Source organism: Anomaloglossus baeobatrachus, chromosome 6, assembly GCF_048569485.1.
Source record: "Anomaloglossus baeobatrachus isolate aAnoBae1 chromosome 6, aAnoBae1.hap1, whole genome shotgun sequence".
Taxonomy (NCBI): Eukaryota; Metazoa; Chordata; class Amphibia; order Anura; family Aromobatidae; genus Anomaloglossus; species Anomaloglossus baeobatrachus.
This window is the reverse complement of record NC_134358.1, coordinates 32248240-32270493: the sequence shown is the minus strand read 5'-3', so window position 1 is coordinate 32270493 and position 22254 is coordinate 32248240. Positions and strand designations below refer to the sequence as shown.

The following is a 22254-nucleotide window of genomic DNA, read 5'->3' as shown; positions in this document are numbered from 1 at the left end:
ATTCTGCTCTTTCCTCTGTTGCAGCCTATGTGTAATCTCTTCCTCCTCCTCTGCAGATTCTGCTCTTTCCTCTGCTGCAGCCTATGTGTGATCTCTTCCTCCTCCTCTGCAGAGTCTGCTCTTTCCTCTGTTGCAGCCTATGTGTGATCTCTTCCTCCTCCTCTGCAGATTCTGCTCTTTCCTCTGTTGCAGCCTATGTGTGATCTCTTCCTCCTCGTCTGCAGAGTCTGCTCTTTCCTCTGCTGCAGCCTATGTGTGATCTCTTCCTCCTCGTCTGCAGAGTCTGCTCTTTCCTCTGCTGCAGCCTATATGTGATCTCTTCCTCCTCCTCTGCAGAGTCTGCTCTTTCCTCTGTTGCAGCCTATGTGTGATCTCTTCCTCCTCCTCTGCAGAGTCTGCTCTTTCCTCTGTTGCAGCCTATGTGTGATCTCTTCCTCCTCCTCTGCAGAGTCTGCTCTTTCCTCTGTTGCAGCCTATGTGTGATCTCTTCCTCCTCCTCTGTAGAGTCTGCTCTTTCCTCTGTTGCAGCCTATGTGTGATCTCTTCCTCCTCCTCTGCAGATTCTGCTCTTTCCTCTGTTGCAGCCTATGTGTGATCTTCCTCCTCCTCTGCAGAGTCTGCTCTTTCCTCTGCTGCAGCCTATGTGTGATCTCTTCCTCCTCCTCTGCAGAGTCTGCTCTTTCCTCTGCTGCAGCCTAAGTGTGATCTCTTCCTCCTCCTCCTCTGCAGAGTCTGCTCTTTCCTCTGTTGCAGCCTATGTGTGATCTCTTCCTTCTCCTCTGCAGAGTCTGCTCTTTCCTCTGTTGCAGCCTATGTGTGATCTCTTCCTTCTCCTCTGCAGAGTCTGCTCTTTCCTCTGCTGCAGCCTAAGTGTGATCTCTTCCTCCTCCTCCTCTGCAGAGTCTGCTCTTTCCTCTGTTGCAGCCTATGTGTGATCTCTTCCTCCTCCTCTGCAGATCCTGCTCTTTCCTCTGTTGCAGCCTATGTGTGATCTCTTCCTTCTCCTCTGCAGAGTCTGCTCTTTCCTCTGCTGCAGCCTAAGTGTGATCTCTTCCTCCTCCTCCTCTGCAGAGTCTGCTCTTTCCTCTGTTGCAGCCTATGTGTGATCTCTTCCTCCTCCTCTGCAGATCCTGCTCTTTCCTCTGTTGCAGCCTATGTGTGATCTCTTCCTTCTCCTCTGCAGAGTCTGCTCTTTCCTCTGCTGCAGCCTAAGTGTGATCTCTTCCTCCTCCTCCTCTGCAGAGTCTGCTCTTTCCTCTGTTGCAGCCTATGTGTGATCTCTTCCTCCTCCTCTGCAGATCCTGCTCTTTCCTCTGTTGCAGCCTATGTGTGATCTCTTCCTCCTCCTCTGCAGAGTCTGCTCTTTCCTCTGTTGCAGCCTATGTGTGATCTCTTCCTCCTCCTCTGCAGATTCTGCTCTTTCCTCTGTTGCAGCCTATGTGTGATCTCTTCCTCCTCCTCTGCAGATCCTGCTCTTTCCTCTGTTGCAGCCTATGTGTGATCTCTTCCTCCTCCTCTGCAGAGTCTGCTCTTTCTTTACTAGAGATGAGCTGTCCGGTGGATGTTTTGGGTTCTGTGCTTTTAGCCGGACTTTATATAAAGTTCTGTTATGGACCCGAACTTAAGCTGAACCTCATTGGAAGTCACTGATTGGTAGTTCGGCTCCGCGCTCCCATACAACCAGCCATAAACAGAGCACTTCCGGGGGTAGGTTTGCAGGGACGAGGGGCTAGACGTTATATACCAGGTGCAAGATACCAGTGGCGACGAAGTGGATGTCAAACACTGGGGACGGTGGAGGCGGGGCCAGATGTTATATACCAAAACAAGACTGGCGCAGAAACACCATCACATGTCTCAACGCTGACAGATGTGATGGTGTTTCCGCGGCAGTCTTGTTTTGCATATTTTCCCAGGGGGCCTTGTCCTAGATTCACTGCGTTGAGAAACACGTGATGGTGTCTCCGTGGTGCTGGATGTTGATCTCCCTAAGGTCAATCATCCTTGCTTATGTAGATGCTATATACCAGGGGTGAAGAGCAAGATGTTATATACCAGGGGCAAGGGGCAAAGGGATTATATACCAGGGGCGAGGGGCAATGTTATATACCAGGGGCGGGGGGGCCAGATGTTATATACCGGGGACAAGGAAGGCTACATGTTATAAATCTCATTTGAGGAGGCATACCAGGGGACAAGAAAGGCTAGATGTTATATATTGGGGACGAGGAGGCATACCAGTGGACAAGAAAGGCTAGATGTTATATACCGGGGACGAGGAAGGCATACCATGAGACAAGGAAGGCTAGGTGTTATATACCGGGGACGAGGAAGGCTAGGTGTTATATACCGGGGACGAGGAAGGCTAGATGTTATATACCGGGGACGAGGAAGGCTAGATGTTCTATACCGGGGACGAGGAAGGCATAGCATGAGACAAGGAAGGCTAGATGTTCTATACCGGGGACGAGGAAGGCATAGCATGAGACAAGGAAGGCTAGATGTTATATACTGGGGACGAGGGGGCATACCAGGGGACAAGAAAGGCTAGATGTTCTATACCGGGGACGAGGAAGGCATAGCATGAGACAAGGAAGGCTAGATGTTATATACTGGGGACGAGGGGGCATACCAGGGGACAAGAAAGGCTAGATGTTATATACCGGGGACGAGGACGGCATACCATGAGACAAGAAAGGCTAGATGTTATATACCGGGGACGAGGGGGCATACCATGAGACAAGGAAGGCTAGATGTTCTATACCGGGGACGAGGAAGGCATAGCATGAGACAAGGAAGGCTAGATGTTATATACTGGGGACGAGGGGGCAAGATGTTACAGTATATACCAGGGGACGAGGGGTCATATGTTATATACCAGGGACAAGGGACCAGACGTTATACACTGGGGGCGAGGGGCCAGATGTTATATACCGGGGATGAGGAGGTGTATGTCATACCCTGGGGATGAGAGGGGCTGGGTGTTAAATACCAGGGACGAGGGGGTAGATATTATATAACGGGGACGAGGGGCTAGATGTTATACCCTGATGATGAAGGGGGTGAGAAGGGGGGGGCTGGATGATATATACGAGGGACATGGGGTCAGCTGTTATACCCCAGGGCACTGGAGCTGGATGTTATACACTGGGGGGCTATGATGCAGATGGAAAAAAAAAACCCCCAGAATTTAAATGATTAAAACGTGTATCCGAAACTTTTCTTGGTATAGTGCAACTTCAATCCAGTTGACCTCGTGAACATGAGGCCATAGCTGCCATGTAACGACCGGGCAGATATATCCACGTCACTAGTCTGTTCCTTACCTTGAACGAGGTATGCTGCTCCATGTGTCGCAGGAGCTGTGGCTTTTGGACGGCAGTGAATTCACATATTGTGCATTTGAACTGTTTCCCTGAAAAGAAGCAAACGCATTGCTAAGTGTAAATTATCGTCAATCTAGATCATACAGGAGAATACTGATATCGGCCACCAATACTCAAGAACGGACTTTCTAGCTCTGCCCCCTGCTGGTGCAGTGCCCGGGTATAAGATCTCTGCCGTGGTGCATTGTGGGAAGTACAATGTCCACACCTGTCACTACCAAGTAATTTTATAGGGTTGTTCTTACAAAGACGTAATGAACGAGGACAGGACAGGAAAAATGTGTCACAAGGTGTCGCTAGACACTACTTGTGTGCAGTAAATGTAGAGGTAGTCAGACAGGCCGAGATCATAAACCAGGAGGGCACGACAGTACATGGGGGGCAGACAGTGACAAGGTCAAGATACAAGCTGAAGGTCAGGGTTCCAGGAGAGTATGTACAAAATACAGGGAGCAGGCGGGGACGTGGTCAGGAAGAAGTCCAAGGTCAAAAGCCGGGAAGTCACAACAGAAACAGGTAAGGACAGTACAGGCAGAGACAGGTCAACAGCGGTCTGGAGTCGAGAAACCAAGATCTGAACACTGAGCACCACGGGAGTCAACAGCGCAACTGTAGACAGGCGGCGACCTGAGCTAACATGCTAACTAATGAGACAGAGTAATCACTGGGAACGAGAAGCATCTGCGAGAGAACCTCCCAGGACCAACGACAAACCCAGTGCTTAACAGAAAACCAGCAGAGAATTCATCCTGCAAAACGCTCTGCACATAAGCAACATACCGTGTGTCCACCCATAGCCTGTCCACCGCCATTAACTTGAGAACGGCGGCAGCTATAGGCATAGAAGTGGTGTCTAGGTATAGTAAAGTAGCCATGCGCTAAGCAATGAAACCACCTATAGCGCCACCTGGTGGAAAACAACAGAGTTAGCATTTTTATCTCGAAAATGGAACAAGATAGAGGAAAAAGTGAATTACAAAGTTGTAGGGCATCATCAATTCAATACGAATCGACACCTTGTATACAGAAATGCTATGATTAGAATGTGTAAGACTCACAAGGCTGCGGACGTGAAGCGATACCTCATGGAGACCTTCCTACAAGTCATTGGGTATGGTGGCTGTGTGGAGTGGCCTCCGCTCACCTGACCTGACCCCATTGGACTTCTTTCTGTGAGGTCACATCAAACAGCAGGTGTATGCGACCCCTCCACCAACATTGCAGGACCTACGACGACGTATCACAGATGCTTGTGCAAACGTGTCACCTACCATATTGCACACCGTGCAGCAAGATACAGTATGCTGTCCAGAGTCCAGATGTGCATTGCAGCCGACGGTGGCCATTTTGAGCATCAAAGTTAAATGAGGGCCATATGTGTGACCAGCATTCAATGTTTTTGGGGGGGTCATGGGGTTCATATCATAGCATTTCTGTATACAAGGTGTCGATTCGTATTGAATTGATGCCCTACAATTTTGTAATTCACTTTTTTTTCTCTCTCTCGTTCCATTTTCGAAATAAAAATGCTAACTCCGTTGTTTTCCACCAGGTGGCGCTATAGGTGGTTTCAGTGCGTAGTGCATGGCTACGTTACTATACCTAGACACCACTTCTATGCCCATAGCTGCCGCTGTTCTCAAGTTAATGGCGGTGGACAGGATATGGGTGGACACACTGTATACCGGCTCCGCAGGAGAGCACAGCAGAACGATACAGAATGTTCTGCACATTGGAATCATGACAACAACCCTTCAAAATCATGAGCAACCATATAGAACCTCTAAATTAAGGGGCACTCCGGTAATCCAGATAAACCTAAATTTGCGGCAAAGGACAATGCATTGTAACAGTAAGCAGAAATCCGGAGCTGCAGGTGGCAGAATAGCGAGTGCAGCTCTGGATGGATGTGACAGTGTGGTCTGTTCTCACCGTCCGCCGTGTGAAGGAGTTTGTGACTCTTTAGTGTCCCTTTGGTTTTGAACTTTTTGCCGCACATGTCGCAGAGGTGCGTCTTCTCCGTGCTGTGGCGGTTCATGTGCGCCTTCAGGTTGCTCTTGCTGCGAGTGGCGTAGTCGCACGCCATGCACTTAAAGGGCTTCAGACCTGGAAAAAGTGGAGAAGAAGAAGCATCAGACACAACATCTACAAAAGAGGAAGGGGTCCGACCATTACAGCAAGGTGAGGGAGTACAGCCGGACAGAGGCACAAGAGGAGAAGGTGGGTGACAAAAGAGGGGGCAAAAAAACAAAAAAACACGAGCACATTTAATCAGCCTCAAAAATGAATTTGTAGCAAAAATGACAAATAAAAAAAAAAGTAAAAAAAAAGAAAAGAAAAACAATAAAATACTCCGGCATACCTTCATGGGCCCATATATGCCGCTGCAGGTCAGATCCGTTCTTCATGAAGTAGGAGTCACAATACGGGCATTTTGCTGCTCTCTTTCCTATCAAACCTTTTATTTGCACCTTACGTCCCAGGACCTCGGAGATCAGACTCGCAGAAACCTCTGCAGAAGAAAAGTCTCATTAAACAAAGCCTCATAGGTCGTTTGCTTCTCTCTTTGTATTTTAGATCTTGGATGCCCGTTTTGATGCAGTTACCCTCACGGGCAGCAAGGTGGCTCAATGGTTAGCACTGCAGTCTTATGATGGCTCAGTGGTTAGCACTGCAGTCTTACGGTGGCTCAGTGGTTAGCACTGCACTCGTACGGTGGCTCAGTGGTTAGCACTGCAGTCTTACAGTGCTGGGGTCCTGGGTTCAAATCCCACCAAAGGAGAATATCTGCAAGGAGTTTGTATATTCTCCCTGTGTTTGCGTGGGTTTCCTCCGGGTTCTCCGGTTTCCTCCCACACTACAAAGACATTCTGATAGGGAATGAAGATTATAATCCCCGATGGGGACAGTGTTACTGATGTACAGTCCCGGCCAAAAGTTTGGACACACCTTCTCATCTCTAGAACAACTGTTAAGAGGAGACTTTGTGCAGCAGCCTTCATGGTAAAATAGCTGCTAGGAAACCACTGGTAAGGACAGGCAACAAGCAGAAGAGACTTGTTTGGGCTAAAGAACACAAGGAATGGACATTAGACCAGTGGAAATCTGTGCTTTGGTCTGATGAGTCCAAATTTGAGATCTTTGGATCCAACCACCGTGTCTTTGTAGAAAAGGTGACCGGATAGACTCTACATGGCTGGTTCCCATCGTGAAGCATGGAGGAGGAGGTGTGATGGTCTGGGGGGGCTTTGTTGGTGACACTGTTGGGGATTTATTCAAAATTGAAGGCATACTGAACCAGCATGGCTACCACAGCATCTTGCAGCAGCATGCTATTCCATCCGGTTTGCGTTTAGTTGGACCATCATTTATATTTCAACAGGACAATGACCCCAAACACTCCTCCAGGCTGTGTAAGGGCTATTTGACTAAGAATAGTGATGAGGTGCTACGCCAGATGACCTGGCCTCCACAGTCACCAGACCTGAACCCAATCGAGATGGTTTGGGGTGAGCTGGACCGCAGAGTGAAGGCAAAAAGGGCCAACAAGTGCTAAGCATCTCTGGGAACTCCTTCAAGACTGTTGGAAAAAAGAGAATTTTGTTTACTTACCGTAAATTCTTTTTCTTATAGTTCCGTCATGGGAGACCCAGACCATGGGTGTATAGCTACTGCCTCCGGAGGACACACAAAGTTACTACACTCAAAACGTGTAGCTCCTCCCTCCTAGCATATGCACCCCCTGCTAGCCAGTCCTAGCCAGTTTAGTGCAAAAGCTAAAGGAGGACATCCACCCACAAGTAGAGATAGAGTAAAACCCGGAATAACCGGAGCCTCTGTCTACAACAACAGCCGGTGAAGACACACGGAACAAGAAACTTGCCAACAGGCAATAGGGAGGGTGCTGGGTCTCCCATGACGGAACTATAAGAAAAAGAATTTACGGTAAGTAAACAAAATTCTCTTTTTCTTTATCGTTCCTATGGGAGACCCAGACCATGGGACGTCCCAAAGCAGTCCATGGGTGGGAATAAACAGACAACTGAGAAGCAGGAAAACCCAACTTCACAAATGGGCGACAGACACCTGAAAGATGCGTCTGCCGAAGCCCGCGTCTGCCAAAGCAAGAGCATGCCTTGGATAGAGCTTCGAAAAAGTATGCAGACTAATTCGAGCTGCCGTCTGACAGACCTACTGAGCCGTAGCCTGAAAGCCGAAAAGGCACCGACAGGTCTGATCAAATGTGCTCTGATCCCCAGCGGGGAAGGCACTTGAGTACACTTGTAGGCCTCGGAAATGGCCGACCTAAGCTAACGAACAAGGGTCGGCTTAGATGCAGAGAGACCGCTATGCTGACTAGCAGTCAGTACTAGAGAGAGGTGCACCGCCTAATAACGGCGGTGCGAGACACCTAGATCCGGGGCGCCCGCACCAGATCCAGGATATGCAACGCTTCCTCAAGCGATGAAGAGGAGCCGGACAAAAGGAAGGCAGGAAAATTGCCCCGGATAAGGTGGAAGCAGTAACCACCTTAGGGAAAAAAGTCCGGAGTCGGACGGAGACCACCTTGTCTTGATGCAAAAGACCAAAAAAGGGGGTAACTCAGAGAGAGTGCAGCCAGAACTCCCTGGCAGGAAATTATAGCCACTAGAAAGACTACTTTCTGTGAAAGATGAAACAAAGAAACCTCCCTAAGAAGCGCAAAGGGGGGTTTCCGGGAATCGGGAGGACCGGATTAAGGTCCCAGGGCTCCATAGACCGCCGGAAAGGCGGAATGATGTGAGACGCGCCCTTAAAGGAGCGCACCGGAGCCAGCCGGACGATACGCCGCTGGCACATACCGACAGAACGGAGACCTGTCCCTTAATGAGGGATAGTCCTAGCTGTAGACCGGACTGTGGAAGGGACAGGAGGGTCGGCAAGGCTAAAAAGGTCCAAGGACACCTTGGAGCTCGAGTCATAGCGGAGATGACTTCAGGAAGGATACCAGAAGTCGCCAAGATCCAGGACTCAATAGCTACGCCGTCAATCCGAGAATCCAGAATTCTGACGGAAAAAACGGACCTTCTGAGAAAAGGTCTGGACGGACCGGAAGATGCCATGGCAATCCAACGGACAGAAAGAGCAGGTCAGGATACGAAGCCTGCCTGGGTCAGTCTGTAAGAGAATGACCCGACGGCCCCCTTCCCTGATCTTGTGCAGGGCTCTGGGCAAGAGGTAGAGACGAAGCTGGGATCAAACATGAACCAGTGTGTCTACCGCAAAACCTGAGGATTGTGGACCACGGTTGGACAGCTGAAATAATCTGCCCGCAGTTTTGACATCTAGGATGTGGGCTGCGGATACGGTGGACTAGGAGTCCCTTGTCCAGTGAAGAATGTTGAGGCGCCAAGATTGCCAGGCGGCTGAGTGTCCCGATCTGGAAATTGATGTAGGAAAACGCTGTAACGTTATCCGACTGAACTCGAATGTGCCTAGCCGCCAACAAATGGTGAAGGCTAAAGAGCTAGAATACAGCTCTGATTTCTAGCCCATTGATCTAGAGGGCTGATTCGGACAGAGTCCAAGCGCCCTGCGCTCCGCGGTGGAGATATAATGCTCCCAAGGCGGAAAGACCAGCACCCTGGTGAGAATCACCTGGGACGGGGCCAGGAAGGAGCGTCCCTGAGACAGAGTGGTCGAAACCACCCCTGAAAACGAGCCCCAGGTCAGTGGCAAAGCCACCACCCCGTGGAAGGAGGGAGTTCGCGTGTACAGCGGACAACATCCAGTCTCAGAGGGCACAGGAGAAACTGGGCAAGGAATCGCTTCCATTGACGCCACCGTCTGACCAGCACCTGTATTTGGTGTCTGATAGAACGACGTCGACCGCCAGCGGAGGGACTACTTATCGACTAAGAGCGGCTTCACAAGAGCCGACAGTCTCGAATTGCGTCCTTGAGAGCCTCTGGTTCGAAGTCAGAGTGGACTTGAACAGAATGACAAGCCACCCGAATAGGTTAGAGTGGCGAGAGTAAGCGAAGTACTCTGCTAAGAGTCTGCACTGGATGAAGGCCTGAGAAGAAGGCCGTCTAGGGCAAACGATCACTGTCAATCCCTAGGGGTGCAGGACCCTAATCACAGCAGCCCCAATGAGAATACTCGAGGGGCCGTGGCCAACCCCAAGGGAAGAGCCACGAATTGGACCACTCTGATGGCAAAACGCAGTCAACGCTGGTGTGAAACTGCGATTGACCGTTGCAGAAAAGCATCTCTGATGCCGAAGGCTGCGAGGGAATCTCCTTGGGTTCTTGATTGATCCGGTGAAAAAAACACACGGAACAAGACAGAGACTCCATGTGAAAACGCCACACCTGACCATGCTTGAAAAGCTAAAGATCCAGGTCGGAAGGCACCGCCCTCTTCGGGGACTAGAAATAGATTTAAACAAAAATCTCAGAACCGTTCCCAGTCGGGATTCGGTACAATTACTCCATTGGCCTGCAAGAAATGCCACGGCTTATGAGAAGGCGGCGGCCTTGGAGCCGGGAGGAGGTAACAGAAAAAATCTGTTTGGCGGGTGGACAGAACTCCATCTTGTAGCCATGGGAGATATAATCCCGCCCCCACTGAACGGAGACGTGTTAGAACCATACGTCGCCAAGTGGAGAGAGCCTGCCACCGACTAGGAGGAGGTTGGCGTGGCTAGATAGCTCGGAGGGAGCTGACTAAGTGGCAGCATCTCCTGCGGTCTTCTGAAGACGCAGCTTCAAGCCAATTGGTTCTATGAACCTAGGCCGAGCTAGAGGACGATCAGATGGAGGAACGGAAACCACCGAAACCTCAACTGATTCCTGCCCTGGACAGGTTCCCTGGTTTAGGTTTGTGGCAAGGAAGAACTTTCCCCGCCAAGAGCTTCCTAAATTTCATCCAGTCGGTTCCGAAGAGACTGGTCCCACCAAAGAGGAGCCCAGCAAGGAACCTCTACAGAGGCATCTGCCCTCCATTTCCGAAGCCACAGGAGCCTGCGGACAGCGAGGAAAGTAGCCAAGACCACCGCCGTGCGGTGTCCAGCATGGCAGACCTAGGCAGAGGATGAAAAGACTGAAGTCTGGAAGTTCAGGCAACCGTTTTGGGCATAGGGTCCCTGTGAGGGAATGCATCTCCTCTGAGGAGCCATCAGCCACTGACATAACGGTTCGGGCAGAGCCACCTGAGGTGAATGAGCCCACTTCTTGACCACTATTGGTGGACAGGGGAAACACAGTCCTCAGAATCACGCTTCATGGGAAGCGACTGTCAGAGCGGACCCTGGGCTGGTCACAGGGACCTGAAAACCGGAGTGGTTAAGGAACACACGTTGTGTTCACCTAGATAAGGTAACTCCGGCGGATTGAGGTCCAGTACAAAATTAATGTACCGTGGGATCCTTATAGAGGTGCCGTCAGCCACTGATACAACTATCCAGGCTGAAAGTCTAGACACCGGAGTGGCCACCCTTGGCGAATGAGTACACTCCTTGACCACCTCTGATGGGAGGGGGAGACAGGCAGCAGAACCCCGTTGTGGGATCTGCAGGACAGGCTGTGGGCTTGGACGCCTGAAAACTGGAGTGGTTAAGGAACACACTTCTCGTCTTGTTAAAGGTATACTGATGCCTTACTGCCAGCGGGGAATACTCCCCTGATACAGGCGGATGGAGGTCCAATACAAGTATAATGGACGCAATCCAATCAGTCGCATCCGCGTCACCTATGGACGGATCAAAGTACCTAAAGTAGCGTCCGTGACATCCTCCTCGTCCAATGAGTCAGCTCGTAATCGGAGCTGCGGGACGGGGAGGACAGGGGACCCTGCGTCTCCCTGTCAGGAGGACGGGGTCTGAGAGCTTTGCTGAGCGAGCAGAAAACGCCCTGAGAAGGGGGCTGCATGCTCAGCAGATGCCGGGACAGGCCGACCCCTGGAAAAAAGATTCCCCCAGGGGTCAGCTATCGACCGGAGCAGCTGGAGGGACCCTGAATGAGCCTCCAAGCTGAGGGGCCACAGTGGTTATGAGCTCGGTACAGCCGTACGAGACTACCAGCAGTTGATACTAAAAACAGCCTGCAGCCTCGCTCTGTGAGACATGCTGCAGAGGTGGGGGGCTATGTCTAGAATGTCTAGAATACCCGAGACAGGGGTCAGCCTGGGGAGACTCCAGGCAGAGGCACCACATAAGGACCATTACAGTGTGGGTCCGTGCCGGTTCAGGCAATATGAGTTTACATGCAGAACATGTAGTATACAGCCTTGGAGCTTTGCTCCTAGTGTGAGACATGCTGCTGAGGAGGTTCTATAATAAAGAATTAACTCCCTCAGAATGCCGTGATCGTGTATAAAAGTGCACAGCCAGAGGTTGTGACTTATCAGGCCGCTATTATGAGTGCCCCCTCAGGTTCCAAGCCTGGACCCCCAGCCATATATCCACTCCCTCTGCTGCAGAGCAGCCAGCGCCGATCAGCGTACTAAGAACGCTGAGAAAATGGCGCCAGAGTGAGGGGGGGGGGGCGGGGGTTAACCTAGGAGCGGGAATCGGAGGGCTAAGGCATGTACAGGGGAGGGAATCATCTCCTAAAACGGAGTGTCGTCCCCTGTGCAGAGCGGCCGGCGGGCGGCGCTGCAGTGTCCCCTTGCATGAGTAACATGCAGGGGAACAAAACGAAACTAGGCCGCGGCTGAAGCCGGGGCTTAGAGTTATACATGCGGCCGAAAATCAGGCATCATCGGCGCGGTACTCAGTAAAAACTGAGAAACCGGCCGGAAAAACTGTAAAAAGCAGCATTATCAACATAAATCACTGTCCCCTCAATAAATCCACATTGTAGAAGGACCCTTGAACAACGTCTCTATACTTAGCTTTGAGACGCAGGGTCCAATCCCTGGTGGGGTGGGGGTCCAGTGCTCCGTCCAGCAGGGTCCTGCCAAAGGGCTGCGGATGGAGGCCGGTCTCCTGCAAGGCAGTGAGAACCGTGTTGGCTCTAACTTCAAGCCAGAGCCCCTAAGGGATGGTGAAGGAGCGCGGCATGAAGGGATTTCTGCCCTGAAGTCAACCTTAACAGCACTGCCGCCAGGGGAGTGTGAAGGGACATGCCGGGGGTCCAGTGGACCCGCTTTTCTTCCAAATCTTTAGAAAAAATGAAAAATCAAAAAAGGATGCATGTGTGTGTGTGATCCTCCTGACACAAAGCTTGAAACTGGCTAGGACTGGCTAGCAGGGGGTGTATATGCTAGGAGGGAGGAGCTACACGTTTTGAGTGTAGTAACTTTGTGTGTCCTCCGGAGGCAGTAGCTATACACCCATGGTCTGGGTCTCCCATAGGAACGATAAAGAAACCATTTCCAGTGACTACCTCTTGAAGCTCATCAAGAGAATGCCAAGAGTGTGCAAAGCAGTAATCACAGCAAAAGGCGGCTACTTTGAAGAACCTAGAATATAAGACATATTTTCAGTTTTTTCACACTTTTTTGTTAAGTATTTCATTCCACATGTGATAATTCATAGTTTTGATGCCTTCAATGTGAATCTACAATTTTTAGAGTCATGAAAATAAAGAAAAAAACTCTTTGAATGAGAAGGCGTGTCCAAACTTTTGGTTTGTACTGTACATAAAGCGCTGCGGAATATGTTAGCGCTATATAAAGATTATTATTACTTATTAGTATTGATGCAGTCGGTGATCAGGCACCTGCAAGATGTGCTATTTATAGAGATGAAGAAACCTGAGGGGCGGTGTTCGAAGCTCAGAAGTCCGTGGTCCGGTCACATACCATAGTGCGGCGTGCTTGCACGGAGTAGTAGATGGAGCCCGGACTTTCAAACACCTTGCCACAGGAGCAAATATCTTCTGGACAGTTAAGCATGTCCCTTGCTGCGACCTCGTGTTGCGCTGAATTCCCTGTAGCCATATTTCGGCGTTCTTTCCAGTCATTGTGCTGACCACTAATTTCCCCCTCTCTCTGTGCGCGCCTTCCAGTGTTTTTCCGGCTCCCACCTGCTCTTCCCTAGGTGTGGGTCTTGTCCCACGTCCGGGGTGCGCCCTTTCAGGCAGTCCGGGGTAGTTAGGTGGTACATGGGATATAAGAAACCGGAGTGTATTGATGTGCTTCTGAAAATAGCAAGGTCTTTTTACCAGCGAGTTCTCAACGCCACCTGATTTGGCATGGTTGGATATTTTGGTTGGTTGGCACGCGCCCGTCCACTGTTCGGTGTTTCTTGGCCGGTGGGCCTCGCTCTTCTGTCTTTTCTCTTTTTTTTTGTTGTTTGTTATCCACACCTCAGGGACAGTTTTACCCATGGTTCCTCTGTCCTCCAATCAAGCATCTGAGAAATGAAGATTTTTGGTACTCACCGTAAAATGTATTTATTTTACTCACTTATATAGTGCTGTTAATTCCGCAGCACTTTATAGACGTGGTGTTCATGGCCCCATTGGGGCTCACAATCTAAATCCCCTATCAGTATGTTTTTGGAGTGTGGGGGGAAACCGGAGAAAACCCACATAAACACTGGGAGAACATACAAACTCCTTGCAGATGTTGTCCTTGGTGGGATTTGAACCTAGGACCATAGTGCTGCAAGACTGCAGTGCTAACCACTGAGCCACCGTGGAAATCACTTTCTCGTAGTATTCATTGGGGGACACAACACCTTCCGTTTGTTGCCTAATTGGCTGACCACTTAAGCCGTTTTTATACTTGCTCAATCATTCTTTCTTGTTTTAGTTCTTTTTGTTTCTTATTCTGCTTTCTCACTAACTGAAAAGACTTGGTGTTAGCAGGCGAGTTAGTCAGTTGGGGAGGAGACAACTTTCTTTTTTTTGTGTATTGTTAGTGTCAGCAGGTTCCTATGTCCCCTGTTATGAATGTCATTCCGGGGGGGGGGGGGGGGAATGATTGTTTGGAGCTCCCTCTGGTGGTCAGAACTGGAGGTGAAGCTGACTGTGACTCAACAGGTGTGGGAGTTAATTAGTTAATTGGGAGTTTGGGAAGCCCAAATGCAGATCAGCCTGGGTTATATAGTATCATAGTTTTTAAGGTTGAAGGGAGACTCTAAGTCCATCTAGTTCAACCCGTAGCCTAACATGTTGATCCAGAGGAAGGCAAAAAAAACCCCAGAAGAGCAGTGTCTGCTGGCTGGGGCTGGTGATTGATGTTTATTCCTCCGTCTCTGAATTGGCTTGGAGTTTGTCCTTCCATTAATCTTGTGCCTGAACCTTTCCAGATAAGTTGCAAGTTCTTTGCTTTATTGCCTGATCCACACCTAAGGGCGTTTGTATTTCATTTCATTTACTTAAATTCTGTTTTCTTGCAGGAGACGAATTGTCTTTCTATTTTGATGAGCATGGGGTTCCCCCTCTGCAAGGAAAGGTAGATTCTGCCAGTTCTACTTAATTATTTGCACTTTTGTATTTCTTGTGGTTTTTTTGGTATTTTGTTTCTCCCATTATTTACAGAAGTACCTGATATAGTGGGGGAGAGTCCGTGTGGTCTCAGGAGATTGGTATTTTTCCGCAGGGTTTGCATTGACCGCAATCAGTTTTCTGTCCTGTTCTATTCTATCTAGGAAGTCGGGCCTCGACATTGCTAACCTATATTTCCTGTGTATTGTGTTTTCTTACATCACTGTTGGCTTTCCATGTTGGGGGCTTGCTATTTCTTTGGGGACTACTCTGAGGCAAGATAGGTTTCCTGATTTCTATCTATCTGTGAGGCGTAGTAAGTTTCTCCAGCTGTGACGCGGCGTTTAGGTGTGTTTAGGAACGCTCCACGGCTACTTCTAGTGTTGTCCGATATATAGGGGATTGCGGTCAGGTCAGGTTCCAACTACTCGTGTTTTTCTGCTGATGGGATTTTTGTGATCGTCCATGGCGACCAGATCATAACAGTCCCCTAAATGAAGACTACGAGAAAGAGATTTTAGGGTGAGTACCAAAAATCTTCATTTTCCTTTTTCAGATTGAGTTACCAGTGAATTGGTCAGTTAGCCTGTTCTGATGCCAAGGTCTGTAACCCACCTCTTCTCCTGAATTTTAGCCCAAAATATTTGAATTTCAGAAAAAAAGAAAAGACCCCCAAAAGAGTAAAGAGGTAGGCGTATTGCCATTGTATTCTGTGATTTCTACGTGCATCTCGGTCCATCTCTGATGAACAGAACAGGCTGCAGCGGGAAGGCGGATAAAGACGGACTTCAGGCGATCTCCCGCCATCCAGCCACCATGGCGGCTCCGTCCCATCTGCACGTCCTGCAGGAACATTAAAGCTCATTGTTCAGGTATTTTAATATCCGTCTCCTTTGGCGTCTTCTGTTAAAAAAAAAAATCATGAGGCCGCTCACAGCGAGTGTCAGGTCTGGTTCTCGTTAGTTTTTGCCTGGCAGCTTTCAATGGCTATTTTATCTTTTTTTTTTTTTTTTTTTTCCCTTGTTAGATAATATATGGACGATGTGAAGAAGATTGTTAAAAAAAAAAAAAACAAAAAACCCCATCAAGAACTGACAGTCAATGAATTGAGATTGCGTTGAAGGTATAATATAAATTTATAAAACTAAAATAAGAAATACAATAAAAAGAACAAAGAAATACCGTATTTTTCGGACTATAAGACGCACCGGACCATAAGACGCACCCTGGTTTTAGAGGAGGAAACTAGGAAAATAAAATTTTAAGAAAAAAATGTGGTTTTGACACACTGTTATGGGGTGAGGATCTGCTGCTGTCACTGTTATGGGGGTAATGTCCCCAAATTCTCTACTAAGGTGCCGCATCCTGGTAATGATCCTCCTGCCTTGTATAGTATCCTGCTCATATACCCCCATCCATCCTGCTTATAATATACCCCCCATCCATCCTGCTAATAATATACCCCCATCCTGCTCATAATATACCCCCATCCTGCTCATCAAATAACCCCATCCTGCTCATCAAATAACCCCATCCTGCTCATCAAATAACCCCATCCTGCTCATCAAATAACCCCATCCTGCACAAATAACCCCATCCTGCACAAATAACCCCATCCTGCACATATACCCCCATCCTGCACATATACCCCCATCCTGCACATATACCCCCATCCTGCTCATATACCCCCATCCTGCTCATATACCCCCATCCTGCTCATATACCCCCATCCTGCTCATATACCCACATCCTGCTCATATACCCCCATCCTGCTCATATACCCCCATCCTGCTCATATACCCACATCCTGCACATATACCCACATCCTGCACATATACCCACATCCTGCACATATACCCACATCCTGCACATATACCCACATCTTGCTCATATACCTCATCCTGCACATATACCCCCATCCTGCTCATATACCCCCATCCTGCTCATATACCCCCATCCTGCTCATATACCCCCATCCTGCTCATATACCCCCATCCTGCTCATATACCCCCATCCTGCTCATATACCCCCATCCTGCTCATATACCCCCATCCTGCTCATATACCCCCATCCTGCTCATATACCCCCATCCTGCTCATATACCCACATCCTGCTCATATACCCACATCCTGCACATATATCCCCAATCCTGCACATATATCCCCAATCCTGCACATATACCCCCATCCTGCTCATATACCCCCATCCTGCTCATATACCCGCATCCTGCTCATAATATACCCCCAACCTGGTATATGGCCTGTATCCTATGGCACAGAGAAAAAATAAACTTTTATACTCGCCTTTCCTCACAGCATCGATCATCTTCCTCTCTGGCACAGCAGCGCTGCTGATGCTGACCTGTGTGGAGCCGTCCCCCTGCAGCATCGCGATGTCTTCCTGTCTGTGCCGGTCAGCTGATCTGTGTGGACACTAGCGGCGTGCACAGCGATGACGTCATCGCTGTGCTCACCGCTCTCTACACAGATCAGCTGAGCGGCACAGACAGGAGCACATCGCGAAACTGCAGGGGAACGGTGAGTAATGTACACTGATTCACTGCCCCCCGCACCGATGATGATGAGCGGGGAGCCGTGAATGTAGCCGCACATGATCACTCCAGACTGTAGCTGCCAGGGGTGATCATGCGGACCGGCCCTTTACTATGCGCGTCCCCTGCCCATCACCCCGCCCAACTGTCAGCGCCGGCTTCAGCGCTGAGAGATGGGCGGGAGGATGGGCGTGCATATGAAATGAGCGGGCCCACGTGGTCAACGCAGGCTGCTACTGCCTGCTCGTGCCCCCGATGACCTGCTTCACCGCAGCACCCTCATTCCCCGCAGCCCTATATTCAGACTATAAGACGCACCCACCACTTTCCCCCAACATTTGGGGGGGAAAAAGTGCGTCTTAGGCTATGTGTCCACGGGAGAATGTAGCTGCGGATTTTTATGCATCAAAATCCGCAGCTTTCCCGCAAAATCCGCACCTTTTCAAAGGTGCGGATTTACCGCGGAATTGCCACGGATTTGATGCGGATTTTTTTTTTTTTTCCCCCAATTTTAAAGCCAAAATCCGGATGAAAATCCACAACAATAATTGACATGTTGCAGATTTGTCCAGATCAAAATCCGCACGAAATCCGCTGCGGAAAAATCCACAGCGTGGGCACAGCATTTCCAAAATGCCATAGAAATGGCTGGGAAGTGCCTGAGCTGCAGATTTTTGGGAAATACGCGGCTTTTCCGCAGCGTGGGCACATAGCCTTATAGTCCAAAAAATACGGTACAAAAATTATGTAATAAAATTTTTTAAAAAAAGCAAAAAAATACTTAAGAATTAACATAATACATAAAAATTAATATTAAATCCAATTAAAAACAGTAAAAAATTACTTTATTTTTAAATTAATTTAAAGGGAACCTGTCAGGTGCAATATGCAGCCAGGACCACGAGCAGTTCTGGGTGCATATTGCTAATCCCTGCCTAACTGTCCCTGTGTCTAGTAGTATAGATAAAGGGATCTTTAGAAAAAGTATTTCTAAAGATTCTTTATGATATGCTAATGAGCGCAGGGACTAGTCACAAATGAGTTCTATCCCCTAACTAGTTACCTACAGGGGTGTGCTAACATGCTATTCAATGCCCAATGCCCATCATCATCAGCGGTGATGCACGTACCTGTGTCCGTTGCCACCGCTTCAGACACTGGGTTTAGGGTCAAGTGCGCATGATCAGAAGTCACCGCACTTCCGGTCATGTGCAGTATGAAGCCGGGTGTACGCATCCCGGCTTCAGAGAGGTCTACTGTATAATCACCAAGATCACAGTCACAGTCAATCATCACGACCAAGTTTTGAAATATTTGAAAAGGAGTTAAGAGTTTCTGCTAAGAAAAACTAAAAAAAAAAAAAAAAAAAAAAAAAAAGTGTATACACACCAAATCTTCCACTGAGATTTTGGTGCAGAGACTAAGTATTAAGTCAGTTAAATGATTCTCATAATCTCAAAACTAAAAATTTGAAGAATAAAGCACGTTATGGATTGCTACATGATGAGAACCACCATCACTAAATGAATGCAGCACTGGGACTACTGTAGTTAAATGGATTCAGCGCCAGAAACACAGTCAGTACTTGAAGCATCAGAATCATTGTCAGTACACGAATGCAGCACCATAACCTTCTTCAGTACATGAATGCTACTCCAGATCTAGTTAGTACATGAATGCTGCACCAGGACCACCGTCCGTACAATAATGTAGCGCAAGAACAACTGTTTGTTCGCAAATGCTGCTCTAGAAGAAGGGAATTTTGTTACTTACCGTAAATTCCTTTTCTTCTAGCTCTTATTGGGAGACCCAGACGATTGGGGTATAGCTACTGCCCTCTGGAGGCCACACAAAGCACTACATTAAAAGTGCAAGGCCCCTCCCCCTCTGGCTATACCCCCCCCGTGGTATCACGGGTTCTCCAGTTTTAGTGCCAAAGCAAGAAGGAGGAAGCCAATAACTGGTTTAAACAAATTAACTCCGAATAACATCGGAGAACTGAAAAACCGTTCAACATGAACAACATGTGTACCCGCAAACAACAAAAAAACATCCCGAAGGACAACAGGGCGGGTGCTGGGTCTCCCAATAAGAGCTAGAAGAAAAGGAATTTACGGTAAGTAACAAAATTCCCTTCTTCTTCAGCGCTCTATTGGGAGACCCAGACGATTGGGACGTCCAAAAGCTGTCCCTGGGTGGGTAAATAAATACCTCATGTTAGAGCTGCAAAACAGCCCTCCCCTACGGGGGTGTCACTGCCGCCTGCAGGACTCTTCTACCTAAGCTGGCATCCGCCGAAGCATAGGTATGCACCTGATAATGCTTGGTGAAAGTGTGCAGACTGGACCAGGTAGCTGCCTGGCACACCTGTTGAGCCGAAGCCTGGTGGCGTAATGCCCAGGACGCACCCACGGCTCTGGTGGAGTGGGCTTTTAGCCCTGAAGGAACCGGAAGCCCCGCAGAACGGTAGGCCTCTAGAATTGGTTCTTTGATCCATCGAGCCAGGGTGGCTTTAGAAGCCTGCAACCCCTTGCGCGGACCAGCGACAAGGACGAAAAGTGCATCGGCACGGCGTATGGGCGCCGTGCGGGAAATGTAGATTCTGAGTGCTCTCACCAGATCTAGCAAACGTAAGGCCTTTTCATACCGGTGAACCGGATGAGGGCAAAAAGAAGGCAAGGAAATATCCTGATTAAGATGAAAAGAGGATACGACCTTAGGAAGAAACTCCGGAATGGGGCGCAGCACAACCTTGTCCTGGTGGAACACCAGGAAGGGAGCCTTAGATGACAGAGCTGCCAGCTCAGACACTCGCCGAAGCGATGTGATCGCAACAAGAAACGCCACTTTCTGCGACAGCCGAGAAAAGGAAACTTCCTTCAGAGGCTCGAAGGGCGGCTTCTGGAGAGCAACTAGTACCCTGTTCAGATCCCATGGATCTAACGGTCGCTTGTACGGGGGCACAATATGACAGACCCCCTGCAGGAACGTGCGCACCTTAGGAAGACGTGCTAGACGCTTCTGAAAAAACACGGATAGTGCCGAAACTTGCCCTTTAAGGGAGCTGAGCGACAAGCCCTTTTCTAACCCCGATTGCAGAAAGGAAAGAAACTTGGGCAATGCAAATGGCCAGGGAGACACTCCCTGAGCAGAGCACCAGGACAAGAAAATCTTCCACGTTCTGTGGTAGATCTTAGCCGAATTCGACTTTCTAGCTTGTCTCATTGTGGCAACGACTTCCTGAGATAATCCAGCAGATGCTAGGATCCAGGACTCAATGGCCACACAGTCAGGTTCAGGGCCGCAGAATTCTGATGGAAAAACGGCCCTTGGGACAGTAAGTCTGGTCGGTCTGGCAGTGACCACGGTCGACCGATCGTGAGATGCCACAGATCCGGATACCACGACCTCCTCGGCCAGTCTGGAGCGACGAGTATGACGCGGCTGCACTCGGATCTGATCTTGCGTAGCACTCTGGGCAAGAGCGCCAGAGGCGGAAACACGTATGGGAGCTGAAACTGCGACCAATCTTGAACCAAGGCGTCTGCCGCCAGAGCTCTTTGATCGCGCGACCTCGCCATGAATGCCGGGACCTTGTTGTTGTGCCGAGACGCCATTAGATCGACGTCCGGCACTCCCCAGCGGCGACAGATTTCCTGAAACACGTCCGGGTGAAGGGACCATTCCCCTGCGTCCATGCCCTGGCGACTGAGGAAGTCTGCTTCCCAGTTTTCTACGCCTGGAATGTGAACCGCGGATATGGTGGATGCTCTGTCCTCCACCCACATTAGAATGCGCCGGACTTCTTGGAAGGCTTGCCGACTGCGCGTCCCTCCTTGGTGGTTGATGTATGCCACCGCTGTGGAGTTGTCCGATTGGATTCGGATCTGCTTTCCTTCCAGCCACTGTTGGAAGGCCAGTAGAGCAAGATACACTGCTCTGATCTCCAGAACATTGATCTGAAGGGTGGACTCCTGCGGAGTCCACGTCCCCTGAGCCCTGTGGTGGAGAAATACTGCTCCCCACCCTGACAGACTCGCATCTGTCGTGACTACTGCCCAGGATGGGGGCAGGAAGGATCTTCCCTGAGACAATGATGTGGGAAGGAGCCACCATTGTAGAGAGTCTTTGGCCGTCTGGGAAAGCGAGACTTTCCTGTCCAGGGACGTTGACTTCCCGTCCCATTGGCGGAGAATGTCCCATTGAAGTGGGCGCAGATGAAACTGCGCAAAGGGAACTGCTTCCATGGCTGCCACCATCTTCCCTAGGAAATGCATGAGGCGCCGCAAGGGATGCAACTGGTCCTGCAGAAGAGATTGCACCCCTGTCTGTAGTGACCGCTGCTTGTCCAGCGGAAGCTTCACTATCGCTGCTAGAGTATGAAACTCCATGCCAAGATACGTTAGTGACTGAGTCGGTGATAGGATCGACTTTGGAAAGTTGATGATCCATCCGAAAGACTGTAGAGTCTCCAGCGTAGCATTCAGGCTGTGCTGACATGCCTCCTGAGAGGGAGCTTTGACCAATAAGTCGTCTAGGTAAGGGATCACCGAGTGTCCCTGAGAGTGCAAAACTGCTACCACCGCCGCCATGACCTTGGTGAAGACCCGTGGGGCTGTCGCCAGACCAAATGGCAGAGCTACGAACTGAAAATGGTCGTCTCCTATCACAAAACGTAGAAAACGTTGATGTTCTGTAGCAATTGGCACGTGGAGATAAGCATCTTTGATGTCTATTGAGGCAAGGAAGTCTCCTCTGGACATTGAGGCAATGACAGAGCGGAGGGTTTCCATCCGGAACCTCCTGGCGTGCACATGTTTGTTGAGCCGTTTTAGGTCCAAAACAGGACGGAACGAGCCGTCCTTTTTTGGAACCACAAAGAGATTGGAGTAAAATCCTT

General features: G+C 49.5%; 1 protein-coding gene across 3 annotated transcripts in view; it reads right to left on the bottom strand.

The window, feature by feature from the left end:
* Window positions 1-22254, bottom strand: part of ZFAT (zinc finger and AT-hook domain containing) — a 259690-nt gene that overhangs the window by 120915 nt on the left and 116521 nt on the right. For all 3 annotated transcript variants that reach the window (XM_075352843.1, XM_075352844.1, XM_075352845.1), the window contains 3 exons: window positions 5749-5898; window positions 5319-5492; window positions 3327-3415 (listed from right to left, as the gene is read on the bottom strand). In XM_075352843.1, coding sequence (XP_075208958.1) covers window positions 3327-3415; window positions 5319-5492; window positions 5749-5898 — 413 coding nt within the window. The remainder of the gene's footprint in view (window positions 1-3326; window positions 3416-5318; window positions 5493-5748; window positions 5899-22254) is intronic.